Consider the following 25,754-nt stretch of genomic DNA (forward strand, 5'->3'; position numbering starts at 1 on the left):
AAAACTATGACTGGAAGACATTAAAAAGAAGAATGAGGGTTGGGACTTTAAATGAGGCATGTGGGGCATAGCTGGCAAATAAGACAAATGTTGAAAAAAGAATTGTGCTTATTCTAATAAAACCATGCATAACATAACATAATTTAATAAATACATACCTGAAATGAAAAACCATAAATACATATAAATGATAGCATGGCATGTAGCATTGTAGATGTCGGAGACCATTCTCCATTTTCACTAAATTCTTAAAAGTTGAATAGTAGAATGTAAACTGAATAATAAAAGGGTATATAAAGCTGTCTAATAGACATGGGGCATTTCTATAAAGGTTTTACGCATTTCTGTGGATATATATTTCCCTCTTTTCCCTCTTAATGGGGGGGGGTCATATCCATAGATTGCATTGACATAATTATGTTTTTTCCTGTAGATGAGTGACGCATCCGCCCCTGATGAAGTGGAAGTTATCCACAGAAACACGTCAGACCTTAAAAGAAATGCACTATGTCTATTAGACAGCTTTATATGCCATTTTATTACTCAGTATACATTCTACTATTCAACTTTTAAGCAATTTAGTAAAAAAAGGAGCATGGTCTCCCACATTTACAATGCAACATTCCATGCTATCATGTATATGTATTTATGGTTTGTAAACCTACAATTGTTATGGTTTTACATTTCAGGTATGTATTTATTATATTACGTTAGGTTATGCATGGTTTTAGGAGAATAAACACAATTCTTGTTTCAACAATTGTCTTATTTGTCAGCTATGCCTCACATGCCTCATTTAGTCCGAACCCTCCTTTTTATAGATCTAGGGATGGATCAGTATTTCATACGTCTCATTTAAAGTCCCATAACCCCCTTTCCAGCTCAATAATTGACTGGAAGACATTTACCTTGCTAAAGCACTGGGTATCATAAACAATGGCCATGTTTTTTTTACAAAATACTAATATTTCCATTTTCTAGGTACTTCTCATGGCAGCCAACTACAGGTCAACTCCACCCCCTGAACCCCACATGACAACTCCTAACTAGCCCATGAAAGGGAGCCTAGCTTCCATCCTCACTTTTTTTTGTCCTCACTCCAGCCACTCTTTTGGTATATTATCTCCCTACTATACTCAATGGTTCAGCCTTTTCGGGTTAGAAGGCCCCCTCTGTTGCTTGTAAATCTGGCAGAGGGTGGGCTCCCAAGGCGCAGGGTTAATGTTACCCTGGCATAACCTGTTGGCTCATTGGTGGGATTAAATTACTGGTTTCACCTTGTATTTTCCCTCTTCTCAAGCTATAAACTAAAATACTGGCAGATCTCGAGAAATCAGTTTGTCCTCAAGTATGTAAGAGAATTATTGCACTCATAAACCCTAGTGTTAATATACCGTATATACTCGAGTATAAGCCGAGATTTTCAGCCTCTTTTTTGAGGCTGAAAGTGCCCCCCTCGGCTTATACTCGAGTCATCGCTGTCTGCCCGCTCGATCAGCGTGTCGAGCAGACAGACAGCGGCCATTCTATTCAAAAGCCGCGCCTCCGGCTCCGCCTTCGCCTGTGATAGGCGGAACACTGAATTTCCCAGCAGCCTGTGTTCCGCCTATCACGGACATCGTATCATCCTCGTACTACGGACGAGGATGATACGACGTCTGTGATAGGCGGAACACAGGCTGCTGGGAAATTCAGTGTTCCGCCTATCACAGGCGAAGGCGGCGGCGCAGCTTTTGAACTTTACAATGGCCGCCGACGAAGAGGGCACGGGACGGCACGGCACGGGACGGGACGGGACGGGGGCAAGGCAAGGCACGACACGGGACGGATGCAAGGAGGCAAGGCACGGCACGGGACGGAGGCAAGGAGGCAAGGCACGGGACGGAGGCTCGGGACAAAGGTAGGCTGGACACACACACACACACACACACACACACACACACACACACACACACACACACACACACACACACACACACACATGGATGGAGACACACACAGGGATGGATGGATGGATGGATGGATGGAGACACACACACACAGGGATGGATGGATGGATGGATGGAGACACACACACACAGGGATGGATGGATGGATGGATGGAGACACACACACACAGGGATGGATGGATGGATGGACACACACACACACAGGGATGGATGGACGGACACACAGGGATGGACGGACACACAGGGATGGACGGACACACAGGGATGGACGGACACACACACAGGGATGGACAGGCATGTCTCACCCTCGGCTTATACACGAGTCAATAAGTTTGCCAGTTTTTTTGGGGGTAAATTGGGGGCCTCGGCTTATATTCGGGTCGGCCTATACTCGAGTATATACGGTACTCGCCAATATTTCTTCTTTTCTTATTTCTCCCCTTCCACTTTTTCTTCCTTCACCTCCTCCTTCCTTCCATCCCCTTTCCCTTCCCTTTCTCCCCCCTTTCTTTTTCTTTGTGGCTCCGGCACATTAGTTTGAAGTAAAAAAAAAAAAAAAAAATTGGTAAACGGGCAGGATTTGTAATGCCATATCATGTCTCTTCTGCATTAAAGTTACTTACCTGCCTAAACCTTGACAGGGAGCTGTGTATGTGCAGCTCATTGGACAAATTCCACAATGCAGCGCTAACTGAACTCCCAGGAATGCATGAGAGTGACGTCATCTCGGCCAAGCCAATGAAAATGGCCGGTGATCGATACCCAGAAGCTCCAGGATGGCGCATCGCTGGACTGAAGGGGAGTATAATTCTGCTTTAAGCCTAAGGCTCCTTTCACATCAGCAGACCGATCGGGTCCGTCTGTTTTTACAGGCAGACCCGATCGGACAGCGGATGTCAGTGGACATATGTACACTGTCACCTGCCGGCATCCTATCCGATCTGGTCCAGTAAACAGACATATGGTGATACGTTTGCCATATCGTGGGTCGGATGACAATCAGATGGAAATAGACATGCAGTCGGTTTCCATCTGAATGCCCCATAGAGTAGAGCGGGCTGAGTCTCCACTATGCAGAATAGACACGGACCTGTCATCCGCCTGCTCAGCGGGGATAAGCAGACAGATCGCCCGATGAGCAGGCGGATTCGCTTGGATTCCACCCAGTGTGAAAGGGGCCTAAGAGAAGTGGGTTATGAAGGTATTCATTTGTTTACACTGCTGCCAGACTTGTTACTCTTTTGGGAAACAGGCTGTGCTTTGAGATGGTGCTTTGAGATGTCACCATCTGTCACCATTTGTGAATATACAGTGTCTACTTAAGAACCCTCCTTTCGTTCCTCTCCCATCTCTACAGCTAAGCCCTATTGGGCGAAATGCGTTAGTGGGGGTGGACCTGGGGCGGGGACTGCAATGTTTATGGATTTTTTTCTACAACAAACATAGATGCCAGTGATCAGCCCAGTGTGAAGCAGTTTCTTGTTATGAGATGATGAAGCTTAAATAAAATTTTAATGATTGAATTTACACCTAATTTAAAGCATAGATCCGGGAGGAAAAAACACACACACACTCACTGTCATGGTCGTCCCCGGAATCCAGTGGCTTATGGAAGGCCTGCCCACGGAATCCCCTCATTGAGAATTAACAAGTGTCCATGGGCGCGCGTTGGCGCAAACGGACGCACGCGGGTGCGTGTTGGTACGAACGGGCGCACGCAGGTGCGCGATGTTGCGAACGAGCGCACGCGGGTGCGCAATGGTACGAACGAGCGCACGCGGGTGCGCGGGGTCACGAACGGCTGCACGGTTTCACGCGGGCGCGCGCAGACACGCCGTGCGACCGTTCTTGGCGCCCAAAGGGCTACTTAAGGGACCTGTTACAGTGCCTCTGTGCTGTCCAGTCTACAGCGTGTCCGGTTATTCTGTCTTCTGCCTACCTGATTGTTCCTGATTCTTGTTACCCGGCCTGTTCCTGACGACACCTGCTTGCTGCCAGCCTCTGACCTCCGGACTGTTTGACCACGCTTCTGTCTTCTCCTGTGTACCGTTACTGCCCGCCTGTTACAGATCCGGCTTGTACCTTGACCTCGCTTCTGCTACCAGCTGTTCCAGTCTGACCACCTGTGCCTGCTGTTGTCTGCTGTCTGCTACCAGCTGTTCCAGTCTGACCACCTGTGCCTGCTGTTGTCTGCTGTCTACTACCAGCTGTTCCAGTCTGACCACCTGTGCCTGTTGCTGTCTACTGCCTGCTACCAGCTGTTCCAGTCTGACCACCTGTGCCTGCTGTTGTCTGCTGTCAGCTCAAGGTCCGGATCTGTCCTTCACCAGCTCGGCACTTGTGCCCTCTGAACCCTAGAATTCCTGTTCCCACTTCCAGGGATTCTCGAGCCAGAGGCTTACGAGAGGCCGCATTCTGGGCTCCTCTACCAGGTACGTGACAGTACTGGACAGCTATGTCCGAGCCCACGCAGGGAGCCTCTCCTATGGACGAGCTCTGCCGCCATCTTGCTGGACTTACTCAAGCGGTGAAGAACCTACAAGAAGGCTATAGCCAGTTGGAGGAACGTGTGCAGGCCCTGTCTGCTTCCACACCAGCTGTTTCCGGGACTTCTGCTGCACCTTCAGTAGTGATGTTGCCGCCAGAGCCTAGGGTACCCACACCCGAAAGATTCTCAGGCCACCGGGGAAGAGTCAGGGCTTTCCGCAACTCCTGCAAACTTTTCTTTGCCCTACAACCAAGGACTTTCTCCCTCGAATCCACCAAAGTGGGATATGTCATCTCCCTGTTGACAGGCGAACCCCAGTCCTGGGCTCATCGTCTATTGGAGAAGAAGGATCTTTCTCTCGATACTCTGAGCACCTTCTTTCAGGCCATGTCCCGGCTATATGAAGATCCACAATTAACTGCTACCGCTGAAGCAGCCTTGCACACACTGCAACAAGGCCGTAGACCCGTGGAAGACTATGTATCGGAGTTCAGACGTTGGAGTGCTGACACAAACTGGAATAATGTGGCACTTCGTTATCAATTCCGTATGGGTCTTTCGGAACCCCTGAAAGACGAGCTAGCCCGAGTGGGCACTCCTGAGACTTTGGAAGCTCTAGTAGATTTGTCAATCCAAATAGACAGACGCATAAGAGAATGTCGTTTGGAACGCTCCACAGCAACCTCTCGTCCAGTGTGGATGCTACCTCGGGTACCTAACTCCCCCCCATCCAGCCTCTTCTAATTCCACCGCAGTGAACCAGGACCCTCCTGAACCCATGCAGCTGGGCTTACTTAGGCCGCGTACACACGGGCGGACTGTCTGACGGACTTGGTCCGCTGAAACGTGTTTCAGCGGACAATCCGCTCGTGTGTGGGCTTCAGCAGACTTTTTCGGCGGACTAAGTCTTTCGGAATTTCCGTAATATTGTCCGTCCAAACTTGGTTTCAGCGGACAGTCAGCTCGTGAGTAGGCTAGTTCGACGGACTAAGTATGGCGCATGCTCAGAAAGGATTTACACGGCCGAAGGTTGCATTGCAGTGTATTGGACGTCGTATTTCTAGTCCCGTCGTACGTGCTGTACACGTCATCGCGCAAGCTTTCAGCGGACTGTCTGTTCATCGTGTGTGGTCAAGTCCGTTCATTCAAAAGTAGGACGGACTGTCTGTCGGATTGTCTGACGGACTTAGTTGGACGGATAGTCCGCCCGTGTGTACGCGGCCTTAGACCTTCCCTGACACCTGAGGAACGCCAGCGCCGTCGGGCAGGAAACCTCTGTTTGTACTGCGGAGAACCGGGACACTTCGTGCACACTTGCCCTGCAAAGCTCCGTAAGTGCCTTTCCATGTCTCCTGCCCTTACCTCTGACTTGCCGAGTAGTACTTCCCATCTGACTGTACCCATTCTTTTGCAGCTCCCAGGAGGGAACATCCGAACCAGCGCAATTATTGATTCGGGAGCTTGCAGTGGCTTCATAGACTTGTCCTTTGTCTCAAGATATAACATTCCCCTTCGGCCTAGGGCAAAGGGACTTTCCGTACATCTGGCCGATGGTTCAACTCTCAAGTCTGGTCCAGTAACTCAAGAGACTTTGCCTTTGTTTACCACCATTGCCGGGACTCACCAGGAGTTATTGTGTTTGGACGTCATCACGTCCCCTTTATTTCCTATCATATTAGGCATGCCCTGGCTCAAAGCACATAACCCCCAAATTGACTGGTCCACTGGAAAGATGAAATTCCTCTCACCCTACTGCCTCCAACATTGTCTGTCAGGAATCGACAAAGCTTCCTCCTCTTTGCTCTGCCTGGAAATAGACGCAGAAACTCGTCAAGCCGTGCCCCCAGTTTACCACAGCTTCCTGGACGTTTTTAGCAAAAAAGGTGCTGAGACTCTACCTCCTCACAGGCCATACGATTGCCCGATAGAATTGTTTCCGGATGCGGAAATTCCTTTTGGGAGAATCTTCCCACTATCAGAAACAGAATTGGTAGCCCTGAAGACCTATCTGGACGACAACTTAAGGAAGGGATTCATTCGTCCCTCTACCTCCCCGGCAGGCGCGGGAATCTTCTTTGTGGAGAAGAAGGACCAATCCTTACGTCCCTGTGTTGACTATCAGGCACTCAACAAAATTACCATAAAGAACCGTTATCCTTTTCCGCTCGTGCCTGAACTGTTTCAAAGACTGGGGTCCGCAGCAGTGTTTTCCAAACTGGATCTTCGGGGTACCTATAATCTCGTTTGCATTCGGAGTGGAGACGAGTGGAAGACTGCTTTCCGCACTCGCTTCGGGCATTTTGAGTATTTGGTCATGCCTTTCGGCCTATGTAATGCCCCCGCCACGTTTCAGCATTTCCTAAACGATATTTTTAGAGACTATCTGGATCTATTTGTTATGATCTACTTAGATGATATCCTGATCTTCTCTCCTTCCCTGGCCGAACATCGGGAACACGTCAGGAACGTGCTATCACGACTCCGTCTTCATAGATTATATGCCAAGCCGGAAAAATGCATCTTCGAGCAACAAAGTATTCAGTTCCTTGGCCTGATCATTTCTGTAGATGGCATTGAAATGGACCCCCAGAAGGTTTCTGCCATTCGAGATTGGCCTGCTCCTACGGACAAGAAAGGGGTCCAACGGTTTATAGGATTCGCAAACTTCTATAGGAAGTTTATTAGGGGATTCTCCACCATCATTTCTCCCATCACAAGACTAACCAAACAGGGCCTGAAATTCCAGTGGACTCCCGAGGCTCAAATGGCCTTTTCCACTCTGAAGGACTTGTTCGTTTCGGCTTCTATTCTTAAGCATCCCGACCCAACTTTGCCATACATTCTGGAGGTCGATGCCTCCGAGATAGCGGTTGGGGCAGTACTTTCCCAAAAACATGGACCAAGATCTCTTCTGCACCCAGTTGCGTTCTTTTCTCGCAAGCTATCCGAGGCAGAAAGCAATTATGATGTCGGAGATCGGGAGCTATTAGCCATCAAGGTGGCTCTTGAAGAATGGCGTTATCTGCTGGAAGGAGCAGCCCATCCAATCCTTATTTACACTGACCATAAGAATCTGGAGTACCTGAAGTCTGCCAAGAGATTGAGACCACGTCAGGCCAGATGGGCACTTTTCTTCTCCAGATTCTCCTTCCACATATCTTACCGCCCCGGGTCAAAGAATACTAAGCCGGACGCTTTGTCCCGTATGTTCAACGAACCTGAAATCCCCTCGCATCCGGACACCATTCTGCCCTCAGGGAACGTTCTTCTGCTTCAAGGAAATTTGCTGTCCCAGATCAAGCAAGCATCCGTTAGTACTGTTCCACCACCTGACATCACTCTTCTGGCCAAGGACGAACTCTTCTGGTACAAAGACAAGATTTTCGTTCCTCGGGAAGTACGAGTTCCAGTCCTCAGCTCTTGTCATGACCATTTGCTGGCTGGCCATTTTGGAGTTCATAAGACCTCCGAACTGCTTCAACGAACATTCTGGTGGCCACAGTTGAAGTCGGATTGTAAAAAATATGTGGAGGCATGTGTCACCTGCATCCAGAACAAAGGCAGTAAGTCCAGGGCTTGGGGTCTGTTAAAACCACTACCTGTCCCAGAAAGACCCTGGCGGATGATCTCTATGGACTTCATTGTCGAGCTACCACCTTCGGAAGGCTGTTCCACGATCCTTGTGGATAGGTTATCTAAAACCTATGAAGGGTACTCCCTCAGCCGCAGAAACAGCCAAGATGTTCATTAAGGAAATCGTGAGACTGCATGGCATTCCTGCGAACATCACATCGGATCGGGGAGTACAGTTCACGTCTAAGTTCTGGAGGGCACTTTGTGGGGTCCTGAAGATCGATCTCTGTTTTTCATCTGCCTACCATGCTCAAACCAATGGGCAAACTGAACGAACGAACCAAACGTTGGAACAGTACTTGCGCTGTTTCTCTTCATTCTCTCAGGATGATTGGGCTCCCTTATTACCTCTTGCCGAGTTTGCATATAACAACTCTGTCCACTCAGCCACTAAACAATCCCCGTTTTTCACAAACTACGGTTTCCACCCTCTGTTCTTGTCCAACGATCTTCCAGAATGTCCGGTACCAGCGGTTCAGGAAAACCTTGACTTTTTCAGATCCAACACTAGGCTTCTGCAGGAGACCATGACGAAAACCCATAACTATAATAAAGAGGTGTTCGATAAGAGGAGAAGGGGAGAACTTAATCTCAAGGTCGGGGATCAGGTTTGGCTATCCACTCTGAACCTGAAAATGGCCTGTCCATCTAAGAAGTTGGGTCTAAGATTTGTGGGTCCCTTTCCAGTTGTGAAGAAGGTGAATGACGTGGCGTACGAACGAGCGCAGGCGGGTGCGCGGGGTCACGAACTGCTGCACGGTTTCACGCGGGCGTGCGCAGACACGCCGTGCGACCGTTCTTGGCACCCAAAGGGCTACTTAAGGAACCTGTTACAGTGCCTCTGTGCTGTCTAGTCTACAGCGTGTCCGGTTATTCTGTCTTCTGCCTACCTGATTGTTCCTGATTCTTGTTACCCGGTCTGTTCCTGACGACGCCTGCTTGCTGCCAGCCTCTGACCTCCGGACTGTTTGACCACGCTTCTGTCTTCTCCTGTGTACCGTTACTGCCCGCCTGTTACCGACCCGGCTTGTACCTTGACCTCGCTTCTGCTACCAGCTGTTCCAGTCTGACCACCTGTGCCTGCTGTTGTCTGCTGTCTGCTACCAGCTGTTCCAGTCTGACCACCTGTGCCTGCTGTAGTCTGCTGTCCGCTACCAGCTGTTCCAGTCTGACCACCTGTGCCTGCTGTTGTCTGCTGTCAGCTCAAGGTCCGGATCTGTCCTTCACCAGCTCGGCACTTGTGCCCTCTGAACCCTAGAATTCCTGTTCCCACTTCCAGGGATTCTCAAGCCAGAGGCTTACGAGAGACCGCTTCCTGCATTCTGGGCTCCTCTACCAGGTACGTGACACACACACACACACACACACACACACACACGTTTTGCAGATCTGCATTCAATAATAAAAAATGTCACTTTTAAATGCAGTACAGGAGGTCCCCGGGTTACAAACAAGATAGGGTCTGTAGGTTCTTAAGTTGAATTTGTAAGTGGGTACAGGTATTTTTTTTTTAGGTGTAGCTCCAGCCCAAAAAATTTTTTTTTACATTTTTTGGATGAAGGGTTATCACCCCTGTAACATTTGTTTTGCTGTCTGTACTCCTGTTCAGAAGATTTCGCCTCACTTTCTGTCCCAATGACAATTGGATTTTGAAAATGTTGGGTTGTTTTGGAAACAAGGATTGGTGATAAAGCATCAGTGGAGACACCTTTTTCCCATGATAACTCTTACAAGATTGAATTTCCCTTCCTAGGGGTAGATTTCCTCTCACTTCCTGTTGTCTGCCTCAGTTTGTAAGTAGGAGTCATTTGTACATCGGATGTTTGTAACCCGGGGACCGCCTGTACTTTGCCTTGGTATAAGCCTCATGTAATCCTCTGTGCAGCAACATTCAGCATGTGAGTGGTGAGAAAACACTAGGGGCCAATCAGGTGTTCTACAAGCCCATATGCAATGGATGCTCAATCTGTGGCCCTCCAGCTGTTGCGGAACTACAAGTCCCATGAGGCTGACAGCTACAGGCATGACTCCCAAAGGAAGAAGCAAAATGGGACTTGTAGTTCCGCAACAGCTGGAGGACCACAGGTTTAGCACCATGCCAATGCCATATGCTGACCGGAGGAGAGATCACAGTAAATAAACAGAGCGACAATGTTATTAGTATGCTGCTGATTCTTGCCGGGGTGGGGTAAAAACAGGTGGCTGAGCCGTGTTTTTACTGGCTCCTGGCTACCCACCCAAATGCTAACATTACAGTCTGAAATGGCTGTACACATGCTGCGGCTTCAATGCTTTGCTTCATGGCCGCTGCATTTTCAACTCACGCGCAGAATTTAACAGGCACCTGCAAACTCACTCGTTGAGATCAATAGGGCCGCACTGCAACCACAAGTCAAATGCTTGGCTCACAATTGGTAATAGTTGGAAAAAAAACAAAAACAGTGGCACCTCCTGAACACTTATCAGTCACTGCTATACTGTTCTTTGAAAAATGACCCACAACTGATTTTCAGAGGGTGACAAGTCGGCGAGAAGCCTAACTGTCCAAACACAGACAGAAATGTGACCATACTGTATTGTTTAACTGTAGTAGAAAAAAGCAGGCTCTAAAGATGGCTCTATTGTGTGGCAGAGCTGTGTAAATCACAGAACTGGGTGGATAGAAATACAAATCCTTTATTTAATAGATCAAACCAGCTCACTATATGTATTTAAATTTTGTATTGATTTCTGTTTTTTTAGCTTCAACTTTATGCCATTCCCAACCCTAGACTTTAAGGTCAGCCAAAAATGACATCATTCATTACACACATGCTAATGCCAATAATATTGTTGTGCTAGAATTGAATGCACCTAAACAAATCTATTAAAATATGAATTAAAAAAATTCTGCCATTGATAAATAATATGGCAAATTATTTGTGCCAAAAAAAAAACTGTGCTGCAATTTCCTTGTTGTATGCAATATATCTGAACAAAGGTTTACCTTATGACACTTTCTCCTGTAGCTGTAACAAGCAAAGTCTTCTCAATACAAAGAATGTCCGCGGTCTTCCCGATCCTTCCAGTCAGCTTCACCTGTGGGGCACAACCAGAACGCTGAGACAAGCTACCATATATTACAAGTAGTATAGTGTTCGAGATGGCGTATACAGTTCCTTGAAAAAGTATTCATACCCCTTATAATGTTCCACATTTTGTCATGTTACAACCAAAAACTTAAATGTATTTTATTGGGATTTTATGTGAGAGACCAACATAAAATGGCACATAATTGTGAAGTGGAAGAAAAATGATAAATGGTTTTCAATTTTTTTTTACAAATAAATATCTTAAAAGTGTGACAGGCATTTGTATTCAGCCCCCCTGAGTCAATACTTTGTAGAACCACCTTTCGCTGCAATTACAGCTGCAAGTCTTTTTGGGGATGTCTCTACCAGCTTTGCACATCTGGAGAGTGATATTTTTGCCCATTCTTCTTTGTAAAATAGCTCAAGCTCTGTCAGATTGCACGGAGAGCACCTGTGAACAGCAATTTTCAAGTCTTGCCACAGATTCTCAATTGAATTTAGGTCTGGACTTTGACTCGGCCATTCTAACACATGAATATGCTTTGATCTAATCCATTCCATTGTAGCTCTGGCTGTATGTTTAGGGTTGTCCTGCTGGAAGGTGAATCTCCACCCAAGTCTCAAGTCTTTTGCAGACTCTAACAGGTTTTCTTCTAAGATTGCCCTGTATTTGGCTCCATCCATCTTCCCATCAACTCTGACCAGTTTTCCTGTCCCTGCTAAAGAAAAGCATCCCAACATGATGCTGCCACCACCATGTTTCACGGTGGAGATGGTGTATTCAGGGTTAGTTTTCTGCCACATATAGCATTTTGCTTTTAGGCCAAAAGGTTCAATTTTAGTCTCATCCGACCAGAGCACCTTCTTCCACATGTTTGCTGTGTCCTCCACATGGCTGCACATAAACTGCAAACAGGACTTCTCATGGCTTTCTTTCTTCTTGACACTCTTCCATAAAGGCCCGGTTTGTGGCATGCGCAACTAATAGTTGTCCTGTGGACAGATTCTCCCACCTGAGCTGTGGATCTCTGCAGCTCTTCCAGAGTTACCATGGGCCTCTTGGCTGCTTCTCTGATTAATGCTCTCCTTATCCAGCATGTCAGTTTAGGTGGACGGCCATGTCTTAGTAGGTTTGCAGTTGTGCCATACTCTGTTTTCGGCTGATGGATTGAACAGTGCTCCGTGACATGTTCAAAGTAGAGGTCGACCGATATGGGTTTTTCTCTGGCCGATGCCGATATTTAGAAATCATGGCGGCCGATAGCCGATATACGATGCCGATTTTTTTGGGCCGATATGTTAGGCCGATTTTATTTTATTTATTTATTTTTTTTACTTTTTTATTTATTTATTTTTTTAAATCCCCCTTGATCTAACACACCTTTCCCACTGGGGCGTTTTTCAGGCGCTTTTGGGCTAAAAATAGCGCCTGTAAAGTGTCTGTAAAACGGCTCCCCTGCAGTCTGTGTGAAAGACAGAGTGCTTTCACACTGAGGCGATGCGCTGGCAGGATCTTAAAAAAAAAAAAGTCCTGCAAGCAGCACGTTTGGAGTGGTGTATACCGCTCCTCCACCACTCCTGCCCATTGATATGAATGGGCACCACTGCCGAAGCGCATGCAATGCGATTTGGCAGCAGTGCTTCATGGGCGCATTTAACCTCTTCCTTGGCCGCTAGCTGGGTTATATGTGCCCCACTAGCAGCCAAATAGCACCGCTAAAATGATGGTAAAGAGCCACTAAAACCTGCGTTTTACCATCAACGCCTGCCCGCTCCAGTGTGAAAGCAGTCTTCATAAGTGATACAGAAAATTTCTTACATTTAAACATTTATTAAACAAAACAAACCTCCAATCAGTTTACTTGTATGTATGATTTAGATTAAAAAAAAAAACCTATATATTAAATAAAAACAGGTAGTCAAAACTTTTGGACGAAAAAAAAAAAAATGGGCTAACTTTACTGTTTTTATTTTATTTTTATTTTTTAAATAGTGTATTTTTTTCCCAAAAAAATGCATTTGAAAGACCTCTGTGCAAATGCCGTGTGACATAAAATATTGCAACAACCGCTATTTTATTCCCTAGGATCTCTGCTAAAAAAATATATATAATTTTTGGGGGGGTCTAAGTGATTTTCTGGCAGAAAATACAGGATTTTTACTTGTAAGCAACAAGTGTCAGAAAAGATTTAGTCTCTAAATGGTTAAACTGAGAACTTCTACACACAGAGATGACTTCATTCATTGAAGTGTAAACATTGTATCATTTTGTTCTTTTCTTGGCAGCCTGCCCAGAGAGGAGGAAGACGTTTCTATCGGCCGATGCCGATTATTTAAAAAACGGCAAATATCGGCCGATATATCGGCCGGCCGATATATCGGTCGACCTCTAGTTCAAAGCTTGGGATTTTTTTTTGTATAACCTAACCCCGCTTTAAACTTCTCCACAATTGTATCCCTGACCTGTCTGGTGTGTTCCTTGGCCTTCAGGATGCTGTTTGTTCACTAAGGTTCTCTAACAAACATTTGAGGGCTTCACAGAACAGCTGCATTTATACGGAGATTAAATTACACACAGTTGGACTCTATTTACTAATAAGGTGACTTCTGAACGCAATTGGTTCCACTAGATTTTAGTTAGGGATATCAGAGTAAAGGGAGCTGAATACAGATGCATGCCACACTTTTCACATATTTATTTGTTAAAAATTTTGAAAAACATTCATCATTTTCCTTCCACTTCATAAATATGTGCCACTTTGTGTTGGTCTATCACATAAATTCCCAATAAAATACATTTATAGTTTTAACATGACAAAACGTGGAAAATGTCAATGGGTGTGAATACTTTTTCAAGGCGCTGTACTAATGTATTGCCAGCCAGAACTTTTTTTCTTTGTTTTTGATAGGGCGAGGAAGGGTTAGAATGCCTTCCTGGTTTTTACTGCTATCTGGGGCCCACTTAGAGAGATTTACCTTCACTTCCTGTCCTACTGACATTATACCAGACAGAAAGTGAAAAGAACACTCCAACAGTAACACAGACAGAAATAAAAATGCTTATGTTTAGTAAAATAGGAGAATGCCAGAATCTCTGTCATATTTTTATTTCTGTCTGTTTCCCTGATGCAGATTTGCCTTTGGGGAAAGCTCTCAAAATGGAGCCCTGGATAGCATCAAAACCCATCAGGGGTTCTAATCCTTCCCTCAAATAGAAAAACATGTTAACGTATCTGAAGACCTTTGGAAAAGTCCAGAGGGACACAACATGTCAAGTGGACGTGGTTTACTGATGTCATCACACTGGGTGGGCCTATGATGGCACTGTAGAATCTCCCTGGCCGGTAACCACTGCGGATCAAGACTTGCTTGTGTACATGATTGCATTCTGATTTTAAATGTGAGTGGATTTTATATACGACTTTAAATAAGACTTAGTGGTCTTGCACTATGAAGTCCCGTTTATGGTCATACATCATTGCTTGAGTCCCCGGAGGACGAAGAGATAACTCGAAGAGATGTTGTATACAGTGGGGAGGGTCAATGAGCAAAGTGGCCTCCATCATCTGTAAATGGAAGAAGTTTTGAACCACCAGGAATCTTTATAGAGCAGACCACCCGGCCAAACCCGGCCAACTGAGTCATTGGGGGAGAAGGGCCAAGAACCTGATGGTCACTAACTGAGCTCTAGCGTTTCTCTGTGGAGAGAGGAGAACCTTCCAGAGGAACAACCATCTCTGTAGCACTCCACCAATCAGGCCTGTATGGTAGAGTGGCCAGACAGAAGCCACTCCTCAGTAAAAGGCACATGACAGCCTGCCTGGAGTTTACTGGAGTAGGCACCTGAAGGACTCTCAGACCATGAGAAACAAAATTCTCTGATCTGATGAAACAAAGATTGAACTCTTTGGCCTGAATGGCAAGCGTCATGTCTGGAGGAAACCAGGCACCACTCATCACCTGGCAATACCATCCCTACAGTAAAGCAGGGTGGTGGCAGCATCCATAATGCTGTGGTGATGTCTTTCTGTGACAGGAACTGGGAGACTGGTCAGGATTGAGGGAAAGATGAAGGCAGCAATGTAAAGAGACATCCCTGATGAAAATCTGCTCCAGAGCACTCTGGACCTCAGACTGGGGCGAAGGTTCATCTTCCAACAGGAAACTACCCTAAGCACCCAGCCAAGATAACAAAGGAGTGGCTATGGGACAACTCTGTGAATGTTCTTGAGTGGCCCAGCCAGAGCCCAGACTTGAACCCAATTGAACATCTCTGGAGAGATCTATAAAATTGTCGGTACACTGATGTTCCCCATCCAACCTGATGGGTCTGGAGAGGTCCTGCAAAGAAGAATGGGAGAAACTACCAAAAAAAATTTGCCAAGCTTGTAGCATCATACTCAAAAAGACTTGAGGCTGCAATTGGTGCCAAAGGTGCTTCAACAAAGTTTTGAACAAAGGCTGTAAACATGTGATATTTTTTTTTCATAAATTTGCAAAGATTTGAAAACAAACTTTCTTTGCATTGTCATTACGGGGTATTGTTTGTAGAATTTTAAGTAAAATAATTAATTTAATCCATTTTGAAATAAGGCTGTAACATAACAAATTGTGGAAAAAGTAAAGTGCTGTGAATACTTTATGGATGCACTGTATAAAGCACCTAAAATGATAATTTATTCAATTTGTCATTATGCGTATAAAATATCTATTTTACAAATTGCTATAGAATACAATGTGCTTCAAATGCACAATTTTGAAGAGAATACTAGGCCTTCTAATAAGAAAGATAAGCAGTGACTGCTCACTTTTTGACTGACTCTCTCTAAACGAAAATCCACTGGGTCCCTACAAGCCACGGACAATGAGGGGTGTGCATCTCCTATGACTTATTCAGCTGTGTGCCATAGTTTCAGGAGTCCTCTAGGTCTAGGCTCACCTTTGAGATCTCCTCAGCGTCCCCTTCTGGAGTTATGAAGAACCGCAAGAGCAGGAAGTTCTCAGAGATCACAACCAGCATAGATTTCTTCTCTATGAAAAGCAGTGTGCGCACAGGACTGTCCATACCAATTATCTGGCTACTTTTACCCTGTTCATTCACCCAGTGTATCGAACCTAGAATCAAGAGGAATCAGAGTTCAAAAAGATTGCATAAAAATATGTACACTATATACTGCAAAATTAAACAAAGAAAGTCACAAAGCATGTTATCCACCAGTTATAAGTAAAGTTTTTTTTGTTTTTTTTTATACTTCAATCTCTCTCATTAGTAATCCCACTTTGGTGTATCTCCACCAGGTACTAGTTGCTATGCAGACTTAAAGTGGCTGTAAACCCTCACATATACCCAGTGAAGTTATTGGCATCAGGTGATACACAGAGATTAAACAAATCCTCCTACATAAAGTTGTACCTGTTTATCTATAGCCGTCTTTTCCCAACATGCATTCAAAGTCCAGAATTTACACAGGATCTCTAAGCTCTGAAAAGCAGGAGGCGAACAGCTAAAGTTACACCAATGAGAAGAGCTCTTAGAGCTGATTGGAGGGATGAGACACTGAGGCTGTCAAACAGTTGGAGCCCCCTTCCTGATCACCATTTTTCTTTTGGTGTCAGGAAAACCTTGCCACTTGCCATAAGTGACTTGTGCTTATAGCAGAGGAACAAGCAGCAGACATAAATAACGCTTGGTGCTCTGGATTGAGATAAGTGAACCCTATAGAGGGGTGTGCTTTGTTCATATTTCATTTCTGAATTTTACAGCCACTTTAATGGTTTTAAAATCTTCTAAGCTATTAGCGTGGAAGATGCATGCATGCCAATTAGACAAGTGAGAGTAATGTCAGGATTCCTTTTCTTTATACCTGTCAAAATATTGAACCCAGAGGTTCAGTATGACAGCCAGGCATCTAGAATTTCAAAAGAAGACATTAGTAAGTGCAGTCCCCATGTTTCTCTTGTAAGAGGTTGTTATTAGATGATCCTGTAGTCAGGCTATAAGCCACCCAAGTACTTATGTATTCTTAACAAATTGGTAAATGAGCTTTAACACAAGATCTCACTGACCTCTGTAGTTGCAGGCACTATGGAGCAATTCATCCTAAAACTAAACCATGCTTCCTCCTCCTAGAGGCCCTAACAGGTGCAGGGATTGCTAAGTCCTTACTAACCAGTTACATCACTGGACCCATTTGCATGGTCAGGAACCCCCAGTGGGGCGGTGGTGACATCACTGGCAAAATATCTCCATGGCCATAGTCCAAATATAACCATGTCTGTATTTGGTCAGTAACGTCACCACATCCATACCACCTTGTATATAAACCTAAAGACTGCTCCAGAGAGATATCATTAGTGGCGGAGTGTGGCGTGAGTGGATGGATCGGTGTACTGACAGTTTTTTTTCTTGCAACAATCACTAGTAGAGGTTTATCGTGACTGGCGTTGGATTTACAATGCTGGATAATTGGGGGCTATTTTGCATTATTTTTAAAGGACTTGTCAAAAACTTCTGTGCGTTTATTTACATCTGATGTATTTATGTGAATGCGTAGGAGTGGTATGTACCCCTTACTCATTCACATAGGACAGGGCAAATATTTGGGGGGCACATTACCTTAAAGGGGTCTTTCAGATTCCAATAAGTTCCCTCTGCACCCCCACAACCATCGGGCTAGGGGTATGGGAGAGAGGTTCTTGTCCTCATCAACATGGGCCCCCCACTTCCCATTTGAAGGAATGTGGCCTGGTATATTTTCAGAAAGGAAAGGGTGCAGCATAATTTTTTTCCCATCCCAATCCAATTAGCTTAAAAAATTAGGGAACATTGATCAGCTTCTACTTACATCAATTGGGGTCGCTCTCTGCATCCAAATGTTTAATATGTTCAGTTGAACCTCCATGAACTGAACCCAGGTGTGTTCGGCTCATCCTCATTGCTGGTACAGAATAACAGGGGATGCTAAGAGAATAACTTCAGCACTTTTAGGGTGAATTTTAAGTTTGAATTACTCCACAGTGTTAGTAGTTACAGCACTCAATGAGGGTTTGTTTTTTGAACAAATTTTCCACTGGATAAGAACATGTTAATACTTGAATGTTTATAGTTTGGCCACTGCTTCATTTTGAAATGGATAATTTCCTTTGCAATAGTCCCTGGCAAGTTGAATCACTTGCTGGCTTCTTATATCTCTTGAGAACTCTGCTGGCAAGAAATTTGCACCAGTTTCCAGTTTTGTCCAATTATGGTTGATCTAACAATGCCAAAAATGTCTCTCTCTGCCCATGAGAGCTCCATAAAACATACTGTAGCTAACAAATAATTGGGAATAATTGGGAATCAGCTGAAAGCAAGACAACTTTGTTACAGTCTTTTGGGAAAGGGCGGTAACTATAGGGAAATCTCACCACAGAAGTTACTAAGATTCTAAATTTAATTCAATTTCAATGGGATCTACAGAATGTGCTCAGTATACCAAGGAAAACAGAGTGCACACACATTCACCCTGGCAAATTATTGGTGTTCTTGACTGGGTCATTCCCGCTGAAATGAGGTTGGTGTGGTATGGAAACCATTTAGATGCTCATAGTATTGTTCCAAAAATCAATAGTACCTTAAGCAGAACTTAAATTCTCCCCTCTCCACAAACATCAGACAAATGCTGTATCATGCATGATCTGGGGTAAGAATCTTGTCACAAGTTGGACTTAGAGGTTGCTGAGGAGGGAGAGGGAGGGTGAGAAAGGAGGGAGGGTGAGAAAGAAAATAAGAGAGATCGAGAGAGAGGAGGGGGGGAGAGAGAGGGGAGATGATAGTGAGAGAGAGAGAGAGAGAGAGAGGGAGAGAGAGAGAGAGAGGGAGAGAGAGAGAGAGAGAGAGAGAGAGAGAGAGGGAGAGAGAGAGAGAGAGAGAGGGAGAGAGAGAGAGAGAGAGAGGGAGAGGGAGAGAGAGAGAGAGGGGTGAAAGACAGAGAGAGACAGAGAGGGGTGAAAGACAGAGAGAGACAGAGAGGGGTGAAAGACAGAGAGACAGAGAGGGGTGAAAGACAGAGAGACAGAGAGGGGTGAAAGACAGAGAGACAGAGAGGGGTGAAAGACAGAGAGACAGAGAGGGGTGAAAGACAGAGAGAGAGGAGAGGGGGAGAGAGAGAGGTGAGAGAGAGAGGTGAGAGAGAGAGGTGAGAGAGAGAGGTGAGAGAGAGAGGTGAGAGAGAGAGGTGAGAGAGAGAGGTGAGAGAGAGAGGTGAGAGAGAGAGGTGAGAGAGAGAGAGAGAGGTGAGAGAGAGAGAGAGAGAGAGAGAGAGAGAGGGAGAGGGAGAGGGAGAGGGAGAGGGAGAGGGAGAGGGAGAGGGAGAGGGAGAGGGAGAGGGAGAGAGAGAGAGAGAGAGGGGGGGGGGAGAGAGAGAGAGAGAGGAGGGGGGGAGAGAGAGGGGAGATGATAGTGAGAGAGAGAGAGAGAGAGAGAGAGAGAGAGAGAGAGAGAGAGGGAGAGAGAGAGAGAGAGGGAGAGAGAGAGAGAGAGAGAGGGGGAGAGAGAGAGAGGTGAAAGACAGAGAGAGAGAGAGAGAGCGGTGAAAGACAGAGAGAGAGAGAGAGAGCGGTGAAAGACAGAGAGAGACAGAGAGGGGTGAAAGACAGAGAGAGACAGAGAGGGGTGAAAGACAGAGAGAGACAGAGAGGGGTGAAAGACAGAGAGAGACAGAGAGGGGTGAAAGACAGAGAGAGACAGAGAGGGGTGAAAGACAGAGAGAGACAGAGAGGGGTGAAAGACAGAGAGAGACAGAGAGGGGTGAAAGACAGAGAGAGACAGAGAGGGGTGAAAGACAGAGAGAGACAGAGAGGGGTGAAAGACAGAGAGAGACAGAGAGGGGTGAAAGACAGATGGAGACAGAGAGGGGTGAAAGACAGATGGAGACAGAGAGGGGTGAAAGACAGAGAGAGAGGAGAGAGAGGAGAGGGGGAGAGAGAGAGGTGAGAGAGAGAGGTGAGAGAGAGAGGTGAGAGAGAGAGGTGAGAGAGAGAGGTGAGAGAGAGAGGTGAGAGAGAGAGAGGTGAGAGAGAGAGAGAGAGGGGGAGGTGAGAGAGAGAGAGAGGTGAGAGAGAGAGAGAGGGGGAGGTGAGAGAGAGAGAGAGAGAGAGAGAGAGAGAGAGAGAGAGAGAGAGAGAGAGAGAGAGAGAGAGAGGGGTCAGTTTGTCTGTTCCTAAAAATTATGGCCCCAGGTTGCTATCTTGTAAGCTCAGGCAGCAGCCAGGATCTAAAGCTGCTACTGTATACTATATATTTGAATCTGCCGCCTCCATAGCCCCTTTCACAGGAGTGTGTAAAGATAATCCTCCATCTGTGGATCTTCCCAGCTGGGGACACAGCAGAATGAATGGGAGATCAGGGCTGCGATCACGGTGGCCGGTGAGTGGCCACTGGCCAGGCTGCAGAAGAGGAGAAGAGGGTCAGGACTGGTCATGCATGACTCTCCCAGAGAGGGGGTTCCCTGTTCTGTGGCCGGACACGCTGTCTCTATCCTATCCTGTCCTTATGTAAGGGTGTCCGTGTGTGTGGGGAGGATGGGGGGACCGATCACATGTCACTGATCTAGGAAACTAGACTGATAGGAAATTGGACTGCTGAGGAGAGCACTGTGAACAGAGACCGCTCTGCAGGAAAGTTTGATGGAGTAGGAGTATGGTTGGTGCTCCGCAACAAGTAGAGGTGCAGTGACAGAGCATCTCATGGGACCCCCTACTGGCCCTGGGCCCTCGAGCAGAGCCTGAATGGTCAGTCCACCCCTGTATGGAACATGTTCTTGAAACTTGAAGCTGCTCCCTGTTAAGTGATGGAGCCTGGGCCCCTTACAGTAGGTGGTACCCCCTAATCAGTGTCCCCGAACACACCACACATTAGAAAGCAAAGGTGTGTATGTTCCACAACATGTATAATCCTTAATAGTTATTGACTTATCAAAATATGACATTTCTGATTCTGCACCTAATGCATTGGGTACTAATCAATTTCTCATTTATACAACGGAGAGCAAAGACCCACCATTACTGTTAGAGGACCCTGCACCAAAATGCAATGCACAGACATTTTCTACATAGCTACATAGCTTGCAAACACCACTAACTGCTGTAATCAAATGCAGCACTGAACCTGTCCAATTATTTTGATTCTTTGCAACAATTGTGGCAAGTTACAGTCACAGATACTACCGGATATATACAAAGACCTCAATATTTGATTAACTACTAGCAGTAGTTATTGGGTACATAATGGCACAATCAAGACATAGGTTATGTAACAAAATAACAATAACCAGATAAGGTAAACTACAATGGTTGTGGGACAATTTCATTTTAGTTGCACTTTTTTTAAAAGGTTGATTTATATATATTATATATCCAAGCAAACTTTGTTTTACAAACAAGTATTTATTAGAAGACAAAGGATTTCCAGAGTACTATGTATTAGCTAAAGGAACAGCACAGCAAAAATCAAGTCTTTCCCTAAAACTTCAAACTGAGAAGTCTGATGCCGCGTACACACGATCGGAATTTCGGCCAGCAAAAGACCGAAAATTGAGAGTATGTTCTCAATTTTTCCAACGGAAAAAAGTTGTATCGGAAATTCCGATTGTGTGTAGGCAATTCCGACACGCATGCTCAGATTCAACTAAGGGATGGCAATTATTGGCTACTTGGTTATTGAACTCCCTTTTTCTAGTCCCGTCGTACGCGTTGTACGTCACCGCGTTCTTGATGGTCGGAATTTGGTGTGACCGTGTGTATGCAAGACAGTTTGAGCGAAATCCCATTGGAATTCAGTCGGGAAAACCATCAGAGATTTTTCCGACTAAAATTCCGATCGTATGTACGAGGTATAACAAGGGATCACTGCAATGTGAGATTCAATTGTGTGTATATTCATCTTATTTGAATAAACTCCTATAAACAGCCGAAAGAAGAGTAAACAGATAGAAATATGTGTAAAGCTTTAGCTGCTGGGGGGTCATTTCTTATTTAAAGTACTATAAATCTAAAAGGTAAAACTTTATTTCTGGACATAGTAAGCAAAGTTTAACACAGCTGTACCGTTTAGTATGGTGGACCTTTTATTAATCCCTTACACCGCTAAGTGTAGTCTGCTTAGTAAAAATCTGTCTGCAGTGAAAACTTCCCTGCCAGAATTCCTAATTTAAAAAACAGGCTCTTCTAAAACACAACAAACCTCCCTGCCTGTATGTAACCTTGTTTAGAATGTGCACTGATCTACAAATGTGGAGCTCAGTGTACATTTTCAGCCATGAATTAGACACCCAGAAGAAGCCAGGGAGATGTTGGCATCCGTAAGGAAGCTGGCACATCTCACAGTGCTGAAGCACAGTTCTGCTTATATGTGTGAGTAAACTGCAGCCCCATTCATTCTTATGGGTGAGCCTTGTGGGTTTAGTTTGCACCAATTTTTATATTTCTTTGGCTGCTTCTTTTATTTGTATTCTCCACCCTGACGAACCTTTATTTTATTTGAACAAAACATGTTGGGGTTCTTTGGGAGCGCTTTTTGATTTTTTTAGGGTTACACATGGATTTTGTTGGGGAGGGGGTTGGATGACTCCTTGTTGAATTTATGGTGGCCTCTTTTAATAGTCTGGTCTTCGGTATATGGAAGAGGCTCAGTAAAATAAGGGGGCTGATAATTGTCCTTAAAGCCACTGTTTTTGAGACCATAAATTTGGCACCTTCATTATTGGACTGATTCGAATGGGGTATGATGTCGTGCTAAGTAGGGTATCGACAGTAGAGGTAAAATTTTGATCCAAGTTATTTGTGCACTATAAGACCTCCATTCAAGGACCCTTATATTGTGACCTAGATTTGCTTTTTGGAGTTTTTTGCATGTACCCCCTGCAAAAGAACTGTGATCTAGAATCCTAAGTAGTACCTTTGTTTTTTTGTTTTGCTGGACAAGGTAAAAATTATTGATCACCAACTTATTTGTATGTTTGGGCTACCCACCCTATACTGTTGGAGTCTATTATAGACCCCATAAGTAAATAAGCACACATTGTCACTGTCATTATAACAAAATCCTTAATAAAGGTTAAGTTTTATTCCAATGGCTATTGGTACGTAGGGAGACAAATCCTTGTATTGGAAAAAAAAAATATTTGGAATAGTGAAGGCTTTTGTTAGTTGATCTGATCCTGCTAAATGACCACAATTCTACTCCGACATGTTTGTTTTGATCATTACTAGGTGCCTTGGAATAAGCAGGCTGTTATGGCAGGAATGCAAGCCTAAATCAACACGGGGTTTGCCTCCTACTTACCATCTCCTGTGCTGACAAAGAAGGAAAACTCTTTCTGTGTTCCTGTCTTCATTTTCCAATTAAATTTATCAAGGGCTTTCTCATCCCCACTCACTGCAGCCTTAGCCAGCTGGGTCATATCTCTGAAACAATACCCAAAAGAGTCACACAATTTCCTGTACATGCATACTAACCAATCACAGATCTACTTGACCACTGTTACGTATACTCATATAAGTGCCATGCCTGGAAATATGGCCTTGGACATGCTCAAAGGGGTTGTAAACCCTCTTTTTTTTTTATAACAAAAACATGTTATGCTTACCTCCACTGTGCAGCTTGTTTTGCACAGAGTGGCCCCAATTCTTGACTTCTGGGGTCCCCCGGCAGAGCTGGTAGCTCCTCCCCGCATGGAGTGTCCACGTTGGAGAAGGCTCTCCTAAGGTGGACACCCACGCAGGCACGCTCCAGAGTCCTGCATCTCATTACATTCACACAGAATGCAGGACTTGGCATCTCCCCCTCCTCCCCCCCCCCCCCCCCCGGCGCCTGCGTCATTGGATTTGATTAACAGCAGCGGGAGCCAATAACTGCGCTGCTATCAATCTATCCAATCAAGAGCCGAGGCAACGGGAAGAGAGGGAACGTACAGGCTCAGGTGAGTAACATAGGGGGGCTGGGGGGCTGGGGGGCCGGTCAGTGTCAGAAGTCTTTCCACCTTAATGTATAGGATGCATTAAGGTGAAAAAACACAATGGTTTACAACACCTTTAAGGTTCATATCTTACAAAAACTGGATTCACACTATCTTTGCATGTGGCTCACAGCAGGGGTCTGGTGCTTCCCGTTTTTAGGTCCAATTTCAAGTCGAATTTTTGGCTGAATTTGGATGTGAAATGGACCAAAAGATGCACAGGGCTACTGTGCAAATTTTGGACTGGAACTGCAGTGGAGATATGTGAACCAGCTCCATAGAGAGCCGGTCAAAATCTCCTGCTATTGCGAATTGGATGCAAGGAACAGGCATCCAATTGGCAATAGTGTGAACTCAGCCTAAAAAAAAAGGGTTTAGTGCACATCCATAAAGGCAGGTAGCATGTACCTTCATACATTAGCAAATTTGTTATGTATATAACAGGAGTACCTGAGCTGTGAGTGATTCACAATTTAGCTTAAAGTTGCAGCTATGCTTTTCTTCCCTATCCTAGAATACAACACAGATGTTCCATCAATCTACAATGAGGTTCCAGGATTGCATTATGAAATGCAGAAGCTGCCAGCCCAACTGGATCAAGGATCAGTTTTCAACTTTGAAGAGGTAATGCTTAGATTTAAAGGTACAAGCATTTGTACTGTTGCTTTAATTGTCTTTTCACTGGGCAAAAAGCTTCCGGGATAAATGTTATACATAAGGCTTGGACATACTTTTGTATTTTTGTACTTTAATTGATCTTTCAAATGAATAAAATATATATTCAACCTTAAAATATACAAAGAACTAAACTACATCCGCAACAAATTAGGCTGGATTTGAACTCAATAACTAATCTTTAATTGTGTGGCGCCCTTAAACCCATAGCCAATGCTAAACTACTAAAGAAAGGTAGAAGACACACCTTTGGGGGTCATTATCTATATATTGCACATATGTGTATTTATGTAGAATCTGTAATTCTTCTTGAAAACGACTCTATACTGATAGCTCCTTAATAAATGACAATACAATACAACTTTGTATGTGGTTATATTGAGTATTTTAATAAAGAGTTCTCATATTGATAGCATTAACATGACTCTTCATGCATTCCTTTCAGTATATCCATGCATTCTATTCTCCATTTCATCTAGCCAAAAAGTGCCCTAGGTATGCTCATGTATATGAGATAATGTTTGTATGACTTACTCTTCAGGGGCTACTGGTTTGAAGATGCAGTGAGTCAATGGCTTGTGGTATTCCAACTTCAATAAGGGGGCACCCTGAACACGACCTCGCTGATCCAACTTCCACACAATCAACAGACCGTTCTAAACCAGAAGTATAATTATTAATATTATTATTATATATTCAAATTAGAAAAGAAAAATAAGCATATAACCTAAATAAAAACACACAAAGGCAGTACACACACACATACATATATTTGTTTTCCTTTACACACACTTGCTGTACACTGTGAATTAAAGTAGAACTATAGGCATCACTTTTATTCCCCCATTTTGGATAGAGCAAGGGAGGGTTTTAACCCGTCAGATTTTTTTTTTCGCCGCCTGTGTCCCATTTTGGAGATTTCCCTTCACTTCCTGTGCCAGGA

General features: G+C 44.9%; 1 protein-coding gene across 1 annotated transcript in view; it reads right to left on the minus strand.

Moving 5' to 3' along the window:
• Positions 1-25,754, minus strand: part of IFT140 (intraflagellar transport 140) — a 275,713-nt gene that overhangs the window by 220,343 nt on the left and 29,616 nt on the right. Inside the window, exons 4-7 of the mRNA XM_077449176.1 lie at positions 25,346-25,467; positions 23,464-23,585; positions 16,081-16,256; positions 11,057-11,148 (exon numbers count right to left, since the gene is read on the minus strand). Of these exons, the coding sequence (XP_077305302.1) occupies positions 11,057-11,148; positions 16,081-16,256; positions 23,464-23,585; positions 25,346-25,467 (512 nt within the window). The remainder of the gene's footprint in view (positions 1-11,056; positions 11,149-16,080; positions 16,257-23,463; positions 23,586-25,345; positions 25,468-25,754) is intronic.

The sequence above is a fragment of the Lithobates pipiens genome, unplaced genomic scaffold (genome assembly GCF_037356315.1).
Source record: "Lithobates pipiens isolate NorthernLeopardFrog02 unplaced genomic scaffold, aLitPip1_a1.2 Scaffold_22, whole genome shotgun sequence".
Taxonomy (NCBI): Eukaryota; Metazoa; Chordata; class Amphibia; order Anura; family Ranidae; genus Lithobates; species Lithobates pipiens.